Raw genomic sequence first — 22,056 nt, forward strand, 5'->3', positions numbered from 1 at the left:
CTCTCCAGGTAAACTCCAGATAGCTTACTTGGGCATTGACTGTCGATTAGTAGCAGCCTCTCCTCAGGTTGTGATAGACCGAGTCTCCCATTGGACCACTTCTCACAGCTTTAAATTGTCTAGTACGAAACCCCGGATCATTACCTTCACTAGATGTCCTCTTATTTTGGATACTCCCTTGTACTTACACAGTTCACGTATTCCGACGTGATACGGTCAAGTTTCTGGGCCTGCTCTTTGATCGCCGGCTGACATGGAGACCACACATAGCTTCTTTAAAGACAACTTGCCATGGTCAGCTAAATCTTCTTAGTTCTTAACATGAGGAAGGAGCTTGGTATTTCTAGTATCAGTGATAGGATTGTTGAAATTAACACTGTACTCGGTATTAGAATGTTGAGAAACGAACCAGACACTGTCACAGTGAATCTTACCAAGTGTCTAGAGGTAAATACACACAGATCTAAATGGATTGTGAAAACGTGCAATTGCATTAAGTTTTATAACCTGCATGAACTGTATCACTGTAGGCAACAAGAGCATTTCACCCCTCCATGGAAGATGTGTTCATTTAATATCACATACCTACAAGTCCCTCCCAAGAAGCTCATTGCTAGTAATCCCTTCCTTAAATCTCTTGTTAGAGCAACTGCTCAAGAAGAAATTTCTCACCTAGCTGGTAGTAACAAGTTATCACAAGTTATATACACTGATGGATCTAAAAAGGAGTCTTCTGGCAGGGCTGCATCTGCTCTTGTTGCCACCTCCCTAGTTAAGATTATTATTATTATAATCAAAAAGAAGCGCTAAGCCACAAGGACTATACAGCTCCCTAGTTAAGAACGATAATAAATTTGTTGAGTTAGGCATAAGAATTAACAACTGGGCGTCTACACAGCAAACTGAATTGTTTGCAATCCTAATGGCGCTAAAGCTAACCTATGACACTGAGCTTGACTCTATCATCATTACTGATTCTATGTCATCATTGAAGGCTCTTGGCTCATATAATGACTCCAACAGCATGCTCATTGGGGAAGCCAGGTATAGATACTCAAAAATTAGGGACAAATGAATTAATGTACAATTGCTATGGATCCCATCACACATTGGATTACTCCTTCATGATAAAGTTGATATGTTAGCCAAGAAGAGTATCGAAAAGGAGAATGTAGAATATAACTTTGGTATAACTGTGTCTAGCATTAGGAATAATATTAGGAGAGAAGTAAATAATGAAAATTATTGTTATAGGAATGCAGTTAGAAGCCTGAGTAGATCTATAACCCACTATGATAACATGAACGTAGATAAGTATGTTTATGGAGCAAACTGCAATGTGAACAGACTGACTGATGTTGTAGTGGCCAGGCTTAGGCTTGGTTACAAGTACTTCTGGCAGTTTGGGAGACACACAGATGATGATCAAACTAAATGTAAATTATGTGATCAGGCATATGGTCACTCTCTTGAACACTATGTGCTTAATTGTCCACTTATTGAGGAATACAGAGACAGACAGTATAATAACCTATGTGACATGTCAAGATATCTTATTAATGAAAATAAGATACCAGATATACTAAGCAAATTTCCTAAATTTGCTTGTAACAGATAAGTGAACTATAGATATGTAGATATAAATCCATATGTATTCCTGTTAACCCTTTGGGGCCTAGTTCCTAGGCCTTTTGTGTATCCATATGCTCTCACGCTACCGTCCACAGGATGGATATGGGGTGCACAATAAACTAGCCACTTCGGTGGCAAAATCTAATCACAGCTTTAAATTGTCTAGTACGAAACCCCGGATCATTACCTTCACTAAATGTCCTCTTATTTTGGACACTCCCTTGTACTTACACAGTTCACGTATTCCGACGTGATACGGTCAAGTTTCTGGGCCTGCTCTTTGATCGCCGGCTGACATGGAGACCACACATTGCTTCTTTAAAGACAACTTGCCATGGTCAGCTAAATCTTCTTAGTTCTCGCTCATCGTTCATGGGGAGCAGATCGTCGTACCCTCCTCCGTTTGCATTCCACCCTAGTCTTGTCCAAGCTGGATTATGATGACCAAATCTATTCTGCAGCCTCTCCCACAACTCTAAGTCAAATCCTATTCATCACCAAGGTCTCTGTCTGTGCCTTGGTGCCTTACGTTAATCCCCTGTTGAGAGCCTCTATGCAGAAGCGAATATTCCATCCTTGTCCGATCGCCGTGATGCTCATTGCCTTCATTCACTATTATGCTCAATCTCATGACCTCCACAATCCTTCCGTATATAGGATGGTCACTGATGTTAGTAGATGTTCTTTATTTGTTCATTGTCCCTGCTTACTCTGCCCCTTTTCTCTCTGCCTCCATTTGCTCTTGTCTTCTCTTCAGTTACCACCTTTCTATGTTCATGCAGCATCTCACTTTTCCCTGCCCCCCTGGGAAGTTCCAGCTGTTCAAGTCTGTTCTTTCCCACTGCCATGTATGAAAGCCCAACTCCATACAGTGGCTTCCCACTCTCTTTTTCTTGACCGCTTCCGCTCTCATTCTCATGCCACCGATGGTTCTAAGTCTTCTGACGGCGTTGGATTCGCAGCAGTGTTTCCGGACAGTGTCGTGCGAGGACATTTATTATCCTTGGCTAGCATTTTTATGGCTGAATTGTATGCCATTCTTGTAGCGCTTATCCATATAGCATCTATGCCTATGTCACCATTTGTGGTCATTTCAGACTCCCTTAGTACTTTACAGGCCTTACGAAATTTTGATACACCTCACCCCCCTAGTGGTTCTTCGTATCTAACTTTGGCTACACTTTATCTCCAGCAAACACAAAGACATGGTGTTTTGATGGGTCCCTGGTCATCTTGACGTACAGGGCAATGAACAGGCAGACACTGCTGCGCGGTCAGCAGTACATGACCTCCTAGTTTCATATAGAGGTCTTCCATTCACAGACTATTTTGCTGAAATTGTTACCCACCTTCACACCCATTAGCAACAACGTTGGTATGATCTGCTCCATAACAAACTTCATTCTATTAAGCTGAGTATAGGTTTCTGGCCGTCTTCTTGTCATCAATGTCGGGGTTGGGAGACTACTCTCTCCCGTCTTTGCATCGGCCACACTCGTCTTACTCGTGGGTATCTCATGGAGAGGTTATTATTATTATAATCAAGGGGGAAGCGCTAAACCCGGAGGATTATACAGCGCCTGGGGGGGGATGTGGAAGGCATTCAGGAGAGGTGCCCTGTTCTTCTCTGTGAGAATTGTCATATTCCAGTATCTGTTAACCATATTCTGTTGGACTGTCCACTCGATCATTGAGCACGCAGAATTTACCTCCGTCATCGTCTCTGCTCTGCTGCCCTTTCTTTACCTTCCCTTCTTGCTGATGGACCCCCCTTTAATCCAGACTTTCTCATTGACTTTTTAACAGTGACTAATTTACTACACAAACTCTGATGGTGATGCCTGTAGCACTCTCTCTGTCCTTCCTACCTAAATCTCTTGCTACCCTCTACCTCCTGCACTATCCATTGCCCGGCTGCACCCCATACCCTAATCATCCTTCTCCCTCTTGCCACCCATTTTCCCTGCATTTTCCCCTGCCCTGCTGTGCTGTATAATCCTTGCGGTTTAGCACTTCTTTTGATTGTAATAATAATAATCATAGTTGGAATAGTAGTGAATGTATGAGCACACATTGTGGCCTTCCTATATACTGCAAACTTTAACTTTCTATCAACCTGGTGTATCAACACATCTAAGAATGAAAGTTTAGAGTCCACCTCTTTCTCCACAGTGAATTTAATAGGGTATGCCCAGTTCCCTGGATCAAGAGCCCTTCAGTGGCATCACGGCACCTCCTTTAATGGTTTACTGGTGTCTAGCAGTGGGATAACTCTTCAACTACAATAATGAATGAAGGAGGCATTTCTAGTTCATCAATAACAAATTAACTACAGAAATTTATAATGTTCCTTCTTAACGACAAGGGTATAATGGTAATTTACCCTATATCTAAAGATCACTGGAAGATATTACAGAATGTAATTTGAGGATAAAGTATAGTCCATTCATCGGTAGTGACTTTATTCTTTTAGAACAACAACAAAAGTTTATTATTTACATATTCAGGAATGCTAAGAAAAGATAAATATTTTACTATATATATGTCATGTCGAACAGGTAAAATTGGTCATTTAGCAAGAACTCATTTAAAATTAAGTCCTAAAATTTTCTCTTATACACTTAAAGATACATTTTTTTCATTTATGTTAATGTAAAAATTAATAATTTCCTACCAAAAGAACCTTAGAAAACTTAACTAACCTTATTATAACAAGCGCAATTTAATTTAGCCTAATTCAACTAAATATATTTTAGATAAATTACAATAATTTAATAATAAACAAACACAATGAAATATCTTTTTTCATTAGGTTCAGAATGATTTTTGGGAAATTATTGCATACACAAATTTTTGCTTTCCTTATTCAGCAAGAAGAGCATTGCTATTTAGTCTTAAACTGCAATGCAATTTAAGATTAAATAGCAAGTTTTACCTATCTGGCATGACATTACATACATACATATATGTATATATATATATATTATATATATATATATATATATATATATATATATATATATATATATATATATATATATATATATATAATTATATATATATATATATATGTATATTATAATATATATATATATATATAATTATATATATATATATAATGTATATTATATATATATATATATATAATTTATATATATATATATATATATATATATATATATATATATATATATATATATATATAATTTATATATATACATACACACAAAATGTCATGCCGAATAGGTAAAACTTGTGATTTTGGCTTAAATAGCAAACGCTCGTCTTGCCAAAAAAAGACAAGTGAAAATTTGTTTATGCAATAATTTTGTAAAAATCATTCTGAACCTAATGAAAAAATATATTTCATTGTGTTCGTTTATTATCAAATTATTGTAAACTTATCTACAATATACTTAGCTGGATTAGGCTAAATTAAATTGCACTTGTTATAATAAGGTTAGGTAAGTTTTCTAAGGTTCTTTTGGTACAAAATTATTAATTTTTATTAAATATTAACATAAATGAAAAAAAATATATCTTTAAATGTATAATAGAAAGGACTTACTTTTGAATGAGTTCTTGCTAATTGACCAATTTTACCTATTTGGCACAACATACATACATATATATATATATATATATATATATATATATATATATATATATATATATATATATATATATATATAGATATATATATATATATATATATATATATATATATATATATATTTGACTATGTCATACACTAATAAGAGAGGAAATGGCAATGAAAGACAGAGTACAATGAATGAATGAATACAAATGCAGTGAGAGAGGAGAAAAATTAAAAAAAATTTTGGGAAAGAAAATGAGAGAAATATATAGTTACAGTGTAAACAGTATATTGCAAATACATAAATGATCAGCTTTAGCACATCATTACACAGAATGGCAGCATAGATTTTCAGCAATAACTCTTAGAAAAGAATATTACCTGTTTGATTTACATGTGATTGCTAGCAAAATAAGGAAGACATTAGTTTGGGTACACTACGACGGTTGTGTTTGTTGCTTTTAAACTTAACGATACAGTACTGTTTTAAAAAGAGCTTTCTCTATTATCAGTAGCTTTTAAAGTGTACTCACCAAATTTTTCAGCCAAATGTTTATAAAAGATGTTATAACTCTCTCGGTGAAGACAATGCATATGAACAATAAGAATTCTGTGTATAAAGTATATATATGGTCTCTAGTATGTACAGTACACTAAGTTAATGGCAGACATGGGGCAGAAGTACATTACCCTCAACTCACGGTCAATGCTTATAATTCCTCTGGCATTTTCATACACAATATTTTTAAATTAAATACATACGTATTAAAAAAATATGTATTTTAACACTAAAGGTTTGAACAATCTGATGATAGTTTTACCATCCCCACATCTCAATGATCACAATAACAACTCTTTGCAAATGGTGTGCAGGAATAGAAGATTTAGGGAGAACTAAAAGGTAAAAGATAGGGGGTCTATGCATACAGATCTGTTGGAACAGATTGTGCAGACACTTCTCTTTAAGTTCTGATAACCGTGTTATTTTAATATGGAAAGGTGACTTGATTATATATACCTAAGTGATGTGTACTATTCTGGCCTAAATACTCTTCAAATTACCTGGTATCTATTGGAGGATTTATGTTCAATATAACTTCAGTTTCCTTTAACCATTAATGTTTTATCCTCAGAGGGAATAGAATATTGATGTCACATGTACTAAACTATATCACCACCCTGACTAAGGTTACAAATGGTGATTAACACCAACATGTAAGAAAGACATACGTATTATTATTATTATAATCAAAAAGAAGCGCTAAGCCACAAGGACTATACAGCGCTGCAGGGCAGGAAGGAAGCGAGGGCATCAGGTGGCAAAAGGGAGATGGATGAGCAACAGGTTACGGATAACAGCGGGGCAGTGGATGGTGAAAGGGTAAAGGGCAGCAAGAGACTGAACCAGAAAGGGCTGAGGGGAGTGCGAAAAGTATCATCAGAGTTTGTGGAGTAAATCAGTCGTTGTCAAGAAGTCAATGAGAGAGTCAGGATTAAAGGAGGGTCCATCAGCAAGAAGGGAAGGTAAAGAGAGAGTAGGAGAACGAAGACGACGTTGGAGGTAAATTCTGCGTGCTCGTTGATAGAGAGGGCAGTCTAACAGAATGTGGCTAATCGATACTGGAACTTGACACTGCTCACAGAGAGGAACAGGGTGCCTCTCCATGAGATACCCATGAGTAAGACGAGTGTGGCCAATGCGAAGGCGGGAGAGAGTGGTCTCCCAACCTCGGCACTGATGACAAGAAGACGGCCAGTAACCTATGCTCGGTTTAATAGAATGAAGTTTGTTACCGAGCAGAGTTGACCAACGTTGTTGCCAACGGGTGCGAAGGTGGGTAGCTATTGCAGCAAAATAGTCCAGAAATGGAACACCTCGATAGGAAATTGGTAGGTCATATACTGCTGACCGCGCAGCAGTGTCTGCCTGTTCATTGCCCTGTACGTCGACATGACCAGGGACCCAACAAAAAACAATATCTTTATGTTTGGTAGAGATACGGCGTAGCCAAAGTTGGATACGGAGAACTAGGGGATGAGATGTATCAAATTTTCGTATAGCCTGTAGAGCACTAAGGGAGTCTGAGACTACTACAAATGATGACACAGGCATAGATGCGATACGAATAAGTGCTGCAAGAATGGCATACAGTTCAGCAGTAAAAATGCTAGCTGAAGATAGTAAATGCCCTCGTACGACGCTGTCCGGAAACACTGCTGCGAATCCGACGCCGTCTGAAGACTTAGAGCCATCTGTGTACACAGCGGTGGCATGAGAGTGAGAGTGGAAGTGATCAAGAAAAAGAGAGCGGGAAGCCACCGTAGGCAGTTGAGCTTTCGAGCAAGGGAGTGAGAAAGAACAGACCCGAACAGCTGGAACTTCCCAGGGGGGTAGGGAAAAGTGAGATGCTACATGAACATATAAAGGTGGTAACTGAAGGGAAGACAAGAGGGAAAGTAGGCGAAGAGAAAAGGGACGGAGCAAACAGGGGCGGCGAACGAATAAAGAATGTCTACTAATATCGGTGACCATTCTATAAATGGAAGGATTGTGTAGATCGTGAGAGCGTACATAGTAACGAAGGCAATGGGCATCACGGCGATCAGACAAGGATGGAACATTTGCTTCTGTATAGAGGCTCTCAACAGGGGAAGAGCGAAAAGCACCAAGGCACAAACGTAAGCCTTGGTGATGGATAGAGTTAAGGCTAGAGAGAGTAGCAGGAGAGGCCGCGGAATAAATCTGGTCACCATAATCGAGTTTCGATAAAACGAGGGCTGAATGTAGGCGAAGCAGAGTTCGACGATCAGCTCCCCAGGAAAGATGAGCAAGGGTTTTAAGAAGGTTTAGCCGGCTGTGACAAGTTGCCTTCAGAGAGGTAATGTGAGGTTTCCAGGTTAACCGACGGTCAAAGAGAAGGCCTAGAAACCTGACTGTATCACGTTCGGGGATACGGGAGCCATAGAGATACAAAGGATGATCGGAGATAACAGAGCGTCTAGTGAAAGTAATTTGGTGAGTTTTGGTACTTGAAAATTTAAACCCATGTGTGGTGGCCCAAGTGGAAACACGGTCGACCGCATGCTGGAGAGAAACTGCAATAAGGTGACAGTCAGCGCCTGCACAAGCAATAGCGAAGTCATCAACATAGAGTGATGACCAAATATTGGGTGGAAGAACAGAGGCCAAATCATTTATAGCAAGGAGAAAAAGTGTTGTGCTTAGAACACATCCCTGAGGGACACCTTCAGCTTGGACGAAGTCCGGGGAAAGAACATTATTGACTCGAACACGGAAATGTCTGTCAGTTAAAAAGTTCTTAAGGAAGGATGGTAGATTGCCTCGGAGGCCTAAGGAATGGGCCTGGGCCAAAATATTATACCTCCAAGTTGTGTCATATGCCTTCTCAAGGTCAAAAAATATGGCAATAACTGAGTGATTATTCGCAAAGGCATTACGAACATACGTATCCAAGCGTAGTAAGGGGTCTATGGTAGAACGACCCTTACGAAAGCCATATTGACTAGCGGAGAGACTGTTGTGAGTCTCTAAATACCACATTAAACGTCGATTTACGAGGCGTTCCATCACTTTGCAAACTGCACTTGTAAGAGCGATGGGGCGATAGTGGGAGGCATCATGTCCTGTAGTACCCGGTTTGCGGAAAGGGAGAACAATGGCAGATTTCCACAGCTGGGGAAGAACTCCTTGTGCCCAAATAAGATTGAAGAGGTGTAAGAGGACTACAAGGGCTGACCGATGTAAATGTTGTAACATACGAATATGAATGTCATCAGGCCCAGCTGCCGATGATCGGCAAGCTGAGAGCGTTGCCTCCAGTTCTTGAAGTGTAAAAGGCACATTATACTGTTCTTCTCCGAGAGAAGAAAAGTCCAAGGGTACTAACTCTCTGGCAGACTTTGAGGAAAGAAACGAGGGGCATAGATGGAGCCCTCGGGAAATACGGACCAGATGTGTGCCAAGTTCAATGGCAACGTCGAGAGGGTTTGCTATATCAACACCAGTGACCCGTAGAACAGGAGCCGGGTCAGGAGAGTATTTACCACTCAATTTCCTCACTTTTTTCCAGACTGCACTCATAGAAGAAGCAGAGGTGATGGTGGAAACATAGTCTCGCCAACAAGTGCGTTTAGCTTCACGGATGACACGGCGAGCGATCGCACGCTTCTGCTTAAAATCAACAAGTCTCTCAGCGGTTCTATTGTACCGGTACCTGCCCCATGCAGCACGTTTCAAACGTACTGCACGAGCACAAGCAGGAGACCACCAAGGCACGCACTTCTGAGAATGCCTGCCTGAGGTTTGGGGTATAGAATGAGAAGCTGCGGTATAAACTGATGTCGAGAAGATGTGTAGGAGCTCATCAATGGAGGATGAAGAAGGAACCTCACTAAAAGCAGTGAGGTGTGAGTAAAGATCCCAATTTGCCCGATCAAATTGCCAGCGAGGGCTACGGGAAGGTGGTGAATAGGAAGGAGAAGTAAGAATGATCGGAAAATGATCGCTGTCATGTAAGTCTGGTAGAACAGACCAGGTGAAGTCTAGTGCAGTGGAGGAAGAGCAGACTGATAGATCGATGCAAGAGAGAGTATGAGTACGAGGATCAAAATGGGTGGGAGTACCCGTATTTAAAACATGGAGGGGGTGAGAGGCAAGAAAAGCCTCCAACTGAATGCCACGTGAGTCACAATGAGACCCCCCCCAGAGGAAATGGTGGGCATTAAAATCACCAAGTAACAGAAGTGGTGGTGGTAAGGATGAAACAAGAAAGGCAAAGTCTGGGATAGAAAATGCTCGAGAAGGAGAGAGATATAAAGAACATATTGTAAACCACTTATTCAAGTGGATACGGGCTGCAGTGTAATGCAGCGAGGTATGGACAAATAGTTGACAGTACGGAATATCATTGCGTAGAAGAAGGGCACTTTCATTAAAGGTCCCATCTGAGAAAGGATCCGAAGAATACAATAAATTATAGCCTGAGATAGGTTGGAAAACAGCCGAGTGTAATTTTGGTTCTTGTAAGCAAGCACCAACAGGGGAAAACCTGGAAAGCAACATCTGAAGCTCACCCCGATTACCCCTGAGGCCGCGGATATTCCACTGTAAATAGGCCATGATTGGCGATGAAGAAAATATCAGGAATCTGTAGGTAAAGGCACCTACGGACTAGAGGAGTTAGAAAAGTCAACGTGTGGTGGCATTGGAAGATGTTCAAGTAGCGAAGGAACGGAGCGTTGCGAAGAATGGGGTTGTGAAGATGGAGGAGAGGGAAGAGAAGGAACAGGAAGTGAATCAGTGTCCATTGAAGGTTTAGTCTCTGCAATATATTCTGAAATGGCTTCAAGTGTTTCTGAATTCAAAGATGTATGGGAAACCATATTGGAGATAGGAGGAGGAGGGTGAGTAAAGATTGGGACAGTAATGGACTGTACCAAAGTAGAGGGGGAGGGAAAAGTGTAAGGGACTGGAGATGAAGTGTGGGGGGGGACAGAAGAGGTAGAAACCTGGGAGGTGACAGAAGAGGGAGAAACTTGGGAGGGGACGGGGGTGGAAGGCATAGTACGAGGAGGAGGGTGAATCTCCACACTTGTAATAGAGCCAGAGAGAGGGGAAGAACTAGGTACAGAGACTGGAAAGGTAACGTGTGGAGGTGGAAGAAGGGAAGGAAGGGGCAAAGAAGATTTGAGCAATGTGGATTTTTTGGACTTCTGAGTAGAGGGGCGATTGGTATTAGGTGTCGTACGAGGTCTTGTCGATACTGGGGCTTGTGAGGAAGGACGCGAAGATGCGAGAACAGACTGAGTTGTAGTCGGGACGTCAGAGCCAAGGACAGCAAAAGGATTAGATGCCGTAATGGCTATGGGAGGGGTAACAACAGAGGAGGCTGCAGAAGATGGGACCCCAGAAGTGGGGGGATGTTTGGAAACACGAGAATAAGAAACACGGGGTAGTCTCCCTTGGAGGCGGAGATGAGTAACTGCCATAGCATAAGGGAGACCTTCTGCCTCTTTGAGGCAACGGATTTCACGTTCATTTAAGTAGACCTGGCAACGGCGGGAGTACGAAGGGTGAGCTTCATTACAATTAAGGCAAGATGGAGGTTGACTGCAAGATGTATTAGAATGGTTGTCGGCACCACAGACTGGGCATTCGGCCATAGATCTGCAATATTTCGCTGGGTGACCAAAACGCCAGCAATTTCTACATTGTTGCGGTGTAGGTATCACCTTTCGAACTTGTAACCGATGTCCCGCGACATATACAGAGGACGGGAGTTCTCGGCTGTCAAAAGTTAAACGAGCCACATTGCAAGGGTAACGTCTCCGCCCCCGGGCAGGAAGGACATAAGTGTCTACTTTGAGGATTGGGAGATCCTGGAGTTCCAGCTGTTCAAAAATGTCATTGCCACATGACTGGAAATTCTGTTGGACTATGGTATGGGGCAGAATGACAGTACCACTACAAGAATTGAGAGAAAGATGTTTTTCAATAGTGATAGGAGTAGTATCGATATTCGAAAGGAGAGAAAGATCATGAGCTTGGGTAGCATTCTGGACAGTGACGATGCGCGTACCGCTCTTGAGAGCGTGAAATGAAATATCTCTGCCAACATGACGCAGGAGCGCTTTGGCAATACTATGGTCAGAAAGGTAGGCAGAAGAAGAAGTTGGTCTTAAAGTAAAGAATTTAGTCCATTGTGTGGTCCGAAATTGAGCGTGGAGAGGGAGTGCTTGACGTGTCGGTCGTTTCCGAGTAGAATGGGAAGGTAACGACGGAGCATCATCAGGAGATTGACGTTGGCGTTTAGGAGTAGGACCGGAGTTGGTCCGGCATGAAATGGGTGGGCGATTCGAAAATTGCCGTACCGTAGAGGGAGAAGCCGGAAGCATAGTCAAAGGAGAGCGGAGTTCAGACAAATCGAAGGAGTCAGTCGAAGCCCCGGTACCTGAAGCGGGTGAGGAAACAGCACCAGCAAGAGGTACAGGGGCATCAGGAGTGTCCGAAGAGTGGTCTAAACACAAGGCAGGGTCAGAATGGGGTGCGGTATCAAGAAGGGGCCCGGGGGTAGTGGTTTCATGGACTAGGGCTGCCATGGTTAGGTTACTCCTTTGCTTTTTATTTTTAAGAAAAAAAAAGAAAGAAGAAAAGAAAATAAAAACAAAAAAAAGAATAAAAAAAGGGGGGAGCGGGGAGGAATAGTTCCCAGGAGGAATGAAAGGGCCGGAAATCTCCCTCCGCGCCCAAGAGGACTCGACACCGCTAGTAGCGCAGATGCAGCATGGAACCCGTGCCATACCCTACCCTTCATGCCAGTAAACCAGCAATCCGGGATAGCAACCTCACATCTGCCGAGCTACCTCGGTGGACAAAAGAGAGGGCGGCCGGATATCCGCCACAAAGCATACCTCCTTCAGCCACCACCCCCGGAATCCGAAAGGTGGCTTCCAGAGATACACCCGTCGCCCAAAAGACACCCAAAGCTACTCCGGGATACCGGAGAGGGATCGGGACATCCCTAGGCAATCCAGATTCCACGGCAAACTACGCCACCGCCAAGAAACCTCAATGGAATGGGATCGACCCCGGTGTCCTTTCCCCTACCTAGGAACTAGCGCGCCTGTGGGAGAAATCACGAAGGCTAAAAAGAGGAAGGGCAAAAGGGAGGGGTGAGGAGGAGGAGGAGGAATGGAAAAAGGGGAGGATGGGGAGGATGGGATAGGGGAGGGGAGAATGGGGGGTAATTAGGTTCGGTCTGAGGAAGAAGACCGACAGGGCTAATTCCTCAGACCAAGAGCCTCTTCACCACGCCAAGGAGCCCCCCTTGAAGAGGAAGACATACGTAACATTTTGAAATTCATTAAGAAGACATTTTCCCAGCTGGAGGATAAATTGTATTGATTGAATCTCTGGTGGGAGAAATGTCTCCTTAATAAATGTCCTAATACTTACTATATATGTATTTTTCATATATATCACCCTGATCACATCAACATTCCATGAATTATATACCAATGACCTTATTTTGGCCAGGATAATATCCTAATCAGTTCAGAGGTGTAGAATATTTTGGAGACATGATCATTATAAAAACTTTGTCTCTCATATAACTATAAATTGAATACCAACTCTTTACAATTAAGCCCTTAGTTACAGCTTTCTGTAGAAATTTATGTACTGTACCTAAATAAAAATAATTGATAAAATTTATAAATTTATCTCAAGAGTATCAGCAGCAAAGCTTACAGGAGGGTCCCACTTTACAGCATTTCACTAATGCAGTGGCTTTCAATTATACCCATTCTTTATTTATTCAGACTTCCTATAATAAATATATTAACCACTCAATACAAGCTAAGGATGAAAATATTTTAAGGTAAGTAATATATGTACCATATATGCATTTTTTTTAAGCTGAGCTCTATTGCTCACTTAATACTGTATATGATAATGTAAACATGCTATCAGGCTTTTATATACATTGAAAGTGAAAAAAAGGTAATGTTTCACTTAAAAGCTATTTTCTCTTTACAGCAGCAGCCTAGAACCTAACCTGCTGTATAAGTGGGGCCCTACAGTAACCCAGAACCTAACCTGCTGTGTAAGTGGGGCCCTACAGTAACCCAGAACCTAACCTGCTGTATAAGTGGGGCCCACCTGTACTAAGTTTTCCATGAGCATCACCAGTATTATAATTTTAGCTAAATGTACCCCGAATTAAAGTTTATATATTATTTTTCGATTATCAGGGAAGATCCTTAAATAATTCTGTATTGTTTAAACATAAGTTTATAATTTTTCAGAGATAAGTTCCTTATTGTGTAACTAACCTAGCTTCCATACTATTGTATCAGTGAATGTATTGTTTAGATATTAAAGTCTAAGATAAACAGTAAAGGGAGAAATAAACAGGCATACATTATCTCTGTCAAATAGAAATCTTAACTACCCTGGCATGATGAAACAAAAAAGTGAAACTGGCAGGAAAGAAAGAAGAAAAGATATGTAGGATGACAACTTTGTAAGACTGTGTAAAACAAAGGAAAAAACAAATGGAGATTCATATTATTAAGCTCATAATGGAAAATGTGGCTTATTAATTTATTTATTGTGATTAGTTACAGAAAGGCTTAAACTGAGTAATTAGGTATTTTTAAAATAAGATTTTTTTATGACGTATAAATAACAATGTAATATATAATATTGCTCATCTTAATAATTGTAAGAAGAACATGTGTTGTGTTTTAGCAAAAGTTGTATTTTTTTTTTTTTTTTTTTTTTGCAAAATATTTTGAGAATGTTCTCATCATGCTTTTAATAAAAATTATCTGCAAAAACTGACTAGCTTGAGAAGATATCACTAGTGTATTTTCTTTTTTTCTTTTATTTACATTAGACAAGATACAAATACTGAAACTATAATGGAAAACTAAATTGCCTACCATTAATAGGAAAGAAAGAGCTAAATAAATTAAATGATTAGTTATCATACAATTTTATATGAAAATGCCAGTTTTCGCAAATGCATCACTTAATCTTGACCTATAATATAACTTAGCAATATACCCTGCAAAAAAAGACCTTCCAGCATTCATAAAGGTCACCATCAAAAGCGGTCCAGGCTGCATCCTCTTTTAATTGACTGAAGATATTTCTAAATACATTACATAAATTTTAAACTGATTATTCACAGGAGAATTGCCATGACCACAAAAGCATTCACCTATCACAAATGTCAATGATTAATGCATTTCCAACAGTTTTCTTAATTTAATGTCAATGGGTGTGTTTCTTAGTTTAATGTCAATGGGTGTGTTTCTTAGTTAAATGTCAATAGGTGTGTTTCTTAGTTTAATGTCAATGAGTGTGTTTCTTAGGTTAATGTCAATGTGTGTGAGAAAGGCTAAATGGTTTATACCTTTACCATAAGCCTCCCTATCTAAGGTTAATCATATCCTCAAATTAAGAGAAGATCAGCAACTATGAGTTTTGCATAATACAATATTGATATAGGGTCTATAATCACATGAAAAAAAGAAAAGCCTCTTGAAAAACTAAGTACTTAGAAATTACCCATTTTTGTCACAGTCAGGTACTCCTCCCATGTTTCCATGCAACTCTCCTGGGTCACTCTTGTGCTACAACCTGCTGCATGCTAACACTTCCTGCTTCAAAAATCACATCACCATCAGCTAAACGGGGATTGAAGAATACAGTGTTGTAAAAAACACTAAGCCTATATGAGCTATATTGTACACTACAATATGCTGGCAGAACTAATGATTGAGAAGTTGATAATTTTATTTCTTGAGAATCAACTTTGCTGATGAATCATGATTATAAAATTATGTTGATCTGGGACTTTAGTATTCATAGAATTTACCTTAAAATGCCTTTCAGTTCCATATAATTTGCCTAGCCTGGAGAGATGATGATGACAATCCCAGCCAAGTGACATAACTTACCTTCAACTATCAATTATGGCATGTGTATCATTTTAAATACAAGAATATTCCTAAATAACCCCAAAGCCTAATTCTTTTAACCAATAAAATTTCTTATGAAATTATTTATGAATGCTGTAATACAATATGCACTATACTGTACCCTTTTCATGTTTGACTGACAGTGAAACAAGAAAAACTTTATCAGTTTGTTTTTTATTCATAAGCATTACTGCATTGGAATTCACTACAGGTCAAGTGACTACCCAAATAGTGCATCGTAGTTTGACCATACAATAATGCCAAATTACTTCTCATCAACACAAATATTCATCAATTCTATTTAAATATTTGAAGACTGTAATTCTAAGAGCTCATATACAGTACTGTATTTCAAATTTACGCTATCATGGCAGTATACACTTGTTAAGTTTCCTGTACTTTTTGACTACATTAGGTGCAGCATTCCTTCATCAGCTACTTATGGCTTACAATAATAGCAGCATCCATTAATCAGTCACTAATTTGAAATTTTACAAATTTGTTATTTTTACCTTTTTTTTGACTTTCAAACATTTATTTTCTTCTAAGACACCCGTCACCAATTGGCAACACTACTGACTTTAGTGGTGTACCAGTATATTTCACATGCATGAGAACTAAGTCAAAAGCTATACTTTCTTCTGTTATTTCTTTGTGGTCAGATTTTCATCACTTTGTGTGTGATAAATTTCAGCAATTTAATCTGCAGTGACTCCAGATTTGCTGTTCCGTTCTAAATGGTGATAGATAAGTGACCTCTTTAAGGTCTTCCTTTAAAATCATATACTACACTTTGTTTCATTGGTAAATATACCTAGGAAGTATTACAGTACTAAAGTTTACATTCTTGTATACCTAGGAAGTATTTCTAAAGTTTACCTTCATGTATACCTAATAAGTATTTCTAAAGTTTACCTTCTTGTATACCTAGAAAGTATTACTAAAGTTTACCAAAGTTAATAAGCAGATTACATATAATAATTAAAATAATTATTTACTCATTTTAAACCTTTCCTTCCATTTTGCTAAAATATTTTTTCACCTAATAAGCTGCCATGTGTGATCAGAAAACCACTAATTATGATACAATAAATTGTACTGTAAAGACAATATTTAAATATGAAGCATTCTGTAAATTGTTTAAAAATGCATATACTGCAGTGGAATCACTGGAAAATCCAAGCCTAGTAGTATATTACTGACCAGAAATCTGCTCATGTGAGCCAGGATGCTGACAGCTGCTTCCTTTAAGTGGTCAGATAAACTAAAAGCAAACCAAAATTTAATTAAATTTCAGAGTGGGTGAGGCTCAGACTCAGGGCAGGAGAGTCCTAAAACTCACTGGCCAGTGTGCTAACAACATGGCCAGCTGGGTCTAATATGATTCATCTAACTGTGATTTGTTTGCAATCGTGTTATTACAATTTTATGAGCCAAAATTCAATTGTTCTACAATAATCACTTTCAAGGGGAGTGCTTTGATACTAGTGAAGGACTCTTGATCCAAATTATTGGAGCTATCCTCCCCTTCCTCAGACCAAACTAATCACCTTTCTGTTTCCCAGGAGCTGTATGATCCCTACAGGTTTAGTGCATCTCCATTATTATTATAATAATCTGCATCAACTACAGATTGTAACTTAGCCTGGCTGGCTCCATCAAAGCAAGGTTGGGTTAAAGGAGATTGCATAATCAATGTTACTATACTGTAAGATATAACTGATCACTAGTGTGTACTATTGTTGGTGAGGGTCATCAATACTGTGACAAATATCCAAGTACTTTGCTGTTAACATTTTAAGTCAAATATCAAGATTAAAAAAGTTGTAATATATGTTATATTATGTAGCCTATGGGTAAATGCGAAAAAATGAAAAAAATAAATAATGGTCAACTAACATCATCAGTCACTGAAGAACTGCATGGCATGACTCTGGGATAATAAGATCAGAACAGAACAAGAACTGTGTATCCAAGGATGAGTAGACTTAACATTTTTAAGTCTGAAAATAACATGGCTCTATTATAAATATTAATACCTTAAAAACATTTTATGAAAATGCAACTCATTTCATGTCAGTGTTCATTGATGCATCATTTTTATGTGCCTCAAGATATACCCATACACCCATTCCTCATTTTATGTGGTAGACATGTTCCTAGCTGATGGCACATAAAGTGAGCCCAGTTTAACATATAATAGATTGGGATGCATAATGAAACCTTGCTAATTCCACATACTACATATCTCATTCTTTCATACTTTGTGAATGTTCATTTCATGTATGTATGAAGGCCTCACATTTTCCATGTTCTAATGTTGTGGTAGAGAGTGAGCTGTTGGCTATCTGGGGGAAAGAGAAGGGTTGTTGGGTGGGCATCCTGGGAGCCATGAAGGTCCCAGCCCTAGCTAAAGGGAGAGAACAGGGATCAGAGGTGTGGTCAGTTGTTACCCCAGGAGGGTGGCCTTTCCTGGACTGGCGGCCATGTCATTCACTGCCTCCTTCACTCCGTCAGCATTACCAGTGGTGGAAGAGGACAGAGGCTCATGTGTCCTGGACATGTTTAGTGGGTGAGGTGCCTGACATGACACAACAACATCCATCACTCACCACTGCCTTCAACACATGACATATTTAATGCAATATTGGTTAAATATCAAGTGATGCTGTACTCAAATGATTGTATATAAATGAAAACACACAGTGACCATTCCTTCCAATCGCATAAGAATGAATTTTTACTGCATATAGCGGATTCCTGGTAGAAATAGGGTTACAGCATATATGCAAAATCATATATAAAGAACCCACATAAAGTGAGGGACAGGTGTATAAGAAAAATCTAATTGGTATTCTAATTTATTGCCTGCAACTCCAGATTTCTTTATCTAATCCTTAGAGTTAATACTCTGCAGCTGACTGCTTTAAAGTTTGCACTTATCCATAGGTGACACATTGCTGCATATTGGGGAAGTGAGCTTAACATTTGTAATTCAGTGAAGAATAATCTTATTGAATACTGTTTTGAGGGGCTGCATTGGTTCCCGAACATGCATAGAATTGTAAAGCAATATCTAGTCACAAAATAGCTAATACTATAATAATGTATATACATTTTTTACAAAAATATTATTCTTCCTACTACATCAGGGTCTGTTTCACACCATGAACCAAATTTTCTTCAACTGTCAGAACTTAAGATTATTTACTCTTTATCACTGTTAGCCTCAAAGACTGAATCAGACCCTGCTGCCATCAAAAAACTTGATTCACAACACATCATTCTAATGAAGATATATACTACATATACTTTTTTCACCCTATGAATAGAAGCAGTAGCCTCCACAGTTTGAATAAAATGCACCACATGAGAAGTGATCACCCTTAGCACTTCAAAACATGACTTTAGTAACCTACATTATCAGCTTAGAATTGAGCTTGGAGTAAGAACTCGATCAGCATTTTAAAAAGCGAGTTCTGCCCACCAGATACAAAATAAGAAGAGAGGGGTAAGAGTGAGGAGATTCATGGTTTTGTGCCTTAAATATTTAATGTTTTTCTTATAAAAGATTTAACAACTGCAAACATGCTAAGTTATTATATAAAATAATTTTAACAGGAAATTCCTGACATGTCATCATATCTGTAAAGGAAGAGGTAACTGCACATCACAGAAAGCCAGTATTTCATACAAATAAAAACTTAGCCATCTGAACAGTCATATGGCATCATAATTGCTGATCTCCTCACCAATACATCAATATTCTGTAGCTACTCAAAATCAGATTTAGAAACACCCGTCATCTTTGGTACCATAGACAGCATGCTGCCGAGGGGGTAGAAAGGAATCAGTCATGGTGGTCAGAATAAGATAATTTATATAATTTATTTCTTGCTACTATAAGCCAAGCCTCCTTACTAGGTGCACTGGTATAAAATATCGCAGGTCACTACTACAATAATCCATTCCTAATGCATTAGGAGCAATAAAAAATTCTGTACATGTATTATTTTTGATGGTAAAAATTATCCTCATGTTAGTAACCATTCATTGCAAGAATACACTTACAATCAATTTGAAAATCATATTATGTACTACTGGCATCACACTTACATTCAATGTATAAAAATGTTTGCTTCAAAAAAATGACCATCTTACTTACAAAAAAAAAATAAAAAAAAAAAAAGAAAAGAAATTCCTCCATTATTCTTGTAGGATGCTGCATTTTAGTTTGTTTGAAAATATCCTCCACCAGGAAGATACCAGTCCTACCTCAGCAGCAGCTCAACAACTCAGGTCCCACACAGTTTGGCCCTTTGTTGGGACCTCAGACATGTCTACATCCTGTGACATATTAAAATGCTCTAGGATTTCAGACCCATCAATATCCATCAGCCTTTCTTGAAAGACTACAGGCCTGTTTGCATCCTTAACACTGCTAAGAACTTCAGGCTTGTCTGCATCTGAGCCATTCTAACATCAAGACTTTATGGCATGTCTGCATTCTTTAGCCATTTGTATCTCTGCCCATTGAACAAAGTGAGGCTTGAATGTACACTTTGAATGTTTCGCTCTTTGTTCAGGAGTCTGCCTGTTTTAAAGTATTTTTTTTTTAGAAGCCAAAACCCTAGTTTGCATTCAGAACCTGAGACTTTTCTTACTGTCCCATTTCATGACTCCATCTTACCATCATACTTTATCAAAGATAGTTACTACACCAGGGCCACAAGGATAGTTATTACACCAGGGTCACAAGGATAGTTACTACACCAGGGCCACAAGGATAGTTACTACACCAGGGCCACAAGGATAGTTACTACACCAGGGCCACAAGGATAGTTACTACACCAGGGCCACAAGGATAGTTACTACACCAGTGCCACATTGATAGTTACTACATCAGGGCCACAAGGATATTTACTACAGGGCCACAAGGATAGTTACTACACCAGTGCCACAAGGATAGCTACTACACCAGGGCCACAAGGATAGTTATACACTAAGGCCACAAGGATAGTTACTACACCAGTGCCACAAGGATAGTTACTACACCAGTGCCACAAGGATAGTTACTACACCAATGCCACAAGGATAGTTACTACACCAGTGCCACAAGGATAGTTACTACACCAGTGCTGCAAAGATAGTTACTACACCTGCACCACTAGGATAGTTACTGCACTAAGGCCACAAGAATAGTTACTACACATGGACCACAGAAAGCCATTACATCTGAGCTACAAGGATAATAACTACACCAGGGCCACAAGAATAGTTACTACACCAGGGCCAAAATGATGGTTACTGTACTAAAGCCATAAGTTAGTTATTACAGTAGGGCCACAAGGATAGTTATTACACTAAACTATAAAAATAGTTACTACACTAGGGCCATACAGCATGTTACTACACCTGGGTCACACGAATAGTTACTACACCAGGGCCAAAAGAACAGTTACTACACTAGAACCATAGTTACTACACTAGGGCCACATAGCTAGTTACTACACCAGGATCACAAGAATAGTTACTACACCAGGACCACATGGATAGCTACTAGACCATGGCTGCAAAGATGGTTACTACACCAGGGCCACATGGCTAATCACTGCAGTAGGGCCACAGGATAGTTACTACACCAGAACCATAACATAAGATAAAATAATGAGTTAGAGTTTTCAGTTGCAGCAGCAAATATCAGAATGACTAAGAGGGGAAGAATGGTTCACCCCTCTATTCTGCAAAAACACCCGAAGTACATAGCAGTTACATTTCAACCTTTGATATCTTTTAACCACCATAAAATTTATTCCCGGTATTTACTGCTTGCCCATGGCCTGAATTTCGCATTCGGTTGCTATTCTTATTCTTGAGAGATGTTCTGTGTGGTTTCCGCCACTGTGCTTTATGACCATGATTAATAGTGCTGTTTTCATTAGTACATCGAGGACAGCACTCTTGCTCTTCTTGTACCATAGCTTGGCATCTTAAAGTGGGACAATGCTGGTTGGCACATGTGATATTGCTATCCTGTTAAAAGACAAAGAAACCATTACTTAAATATAATTATGTATTTAATGCTAAAAGAGCAGGTCAAAGAAATATCTGTTGATAATTTTTATAAGTTGAAGTTACAGTCTTTACGGTGGCTTAGTGCTTAAACCATACCCCCGGCCGGGATTGAACCCGCGGTCATAGAGTCTCAAAACTCCAGCCCGTCGCGTTAGTGCTTATACAGTGTCCCTGAAAGCTTTGGTAATTTGATGTACAATGCCTGATCTGTTAAACGACATGTGGAGAGATGTTGCAGTTTA

The 22,056-nt window shown here is 39.3% G+C and overlaps 2 protein-coding genes across 2 annotated transcripts in view; both read right to left on the bottom strand.

Annotated features, from left to right (window-relative positions):
* Positions 1-18,302, bottom strand: part of mRpL20 (mitochondrial ribosomal protein L20) — a 90,991-nt gene extending 72,689 nt beyond the window's left edge. Inside the window, exons 1-2 of the mRNA XM_070089702.1 lie at positions 18,193-18,302; positions 16,943-17,003 (exon numbers count right to left, since the gene is read on the bottom strand). Of these exons, the coding sequence (XP_069945803.1) occupies positions 16,943-17,003; positions 18,193-18,302 (171 nt within the window). The remainder of the gene's footprint in view (positions 1-16,942; positions 17,004-18,192) is intronic.
* The window catches only part of LOC128697459 (dorsal-ventral patterning protein Sog), a 459,727-nt gene continuing 452,178 nt past the window's right edge, over positions 14,508-22,056 (bottom strand). Inside the window, exon 11 of the mRNA XM_070088902.1 lies at positions 14,508-21,772. Coding sequence (XP_069945003.1) covers positions 21,533-21,772 — 240 coding nt within the window. The 3' untranslated portion in view covers positions 14,508-21,532. The remainder of the gene's footprint in view (positions 21,773-22,056) is intronic.

Source organism: Cherax quadricarinatus, chromosome 2, assembly GCF_038502225.1.
Source record: "Cherax quadricarinatus isolate ZL_2023a chromosome 2, ASM3850222v1, whole genome shotgun sequence".
In the NCBI taxonomy this organism is placed as follows: domain Eukaryota; kingdom Metazoa; phylum Arthropoda; class Malacostraca; order Decapoda; family Parastacidae; genus Cherax; species Cherax quadricarinatus.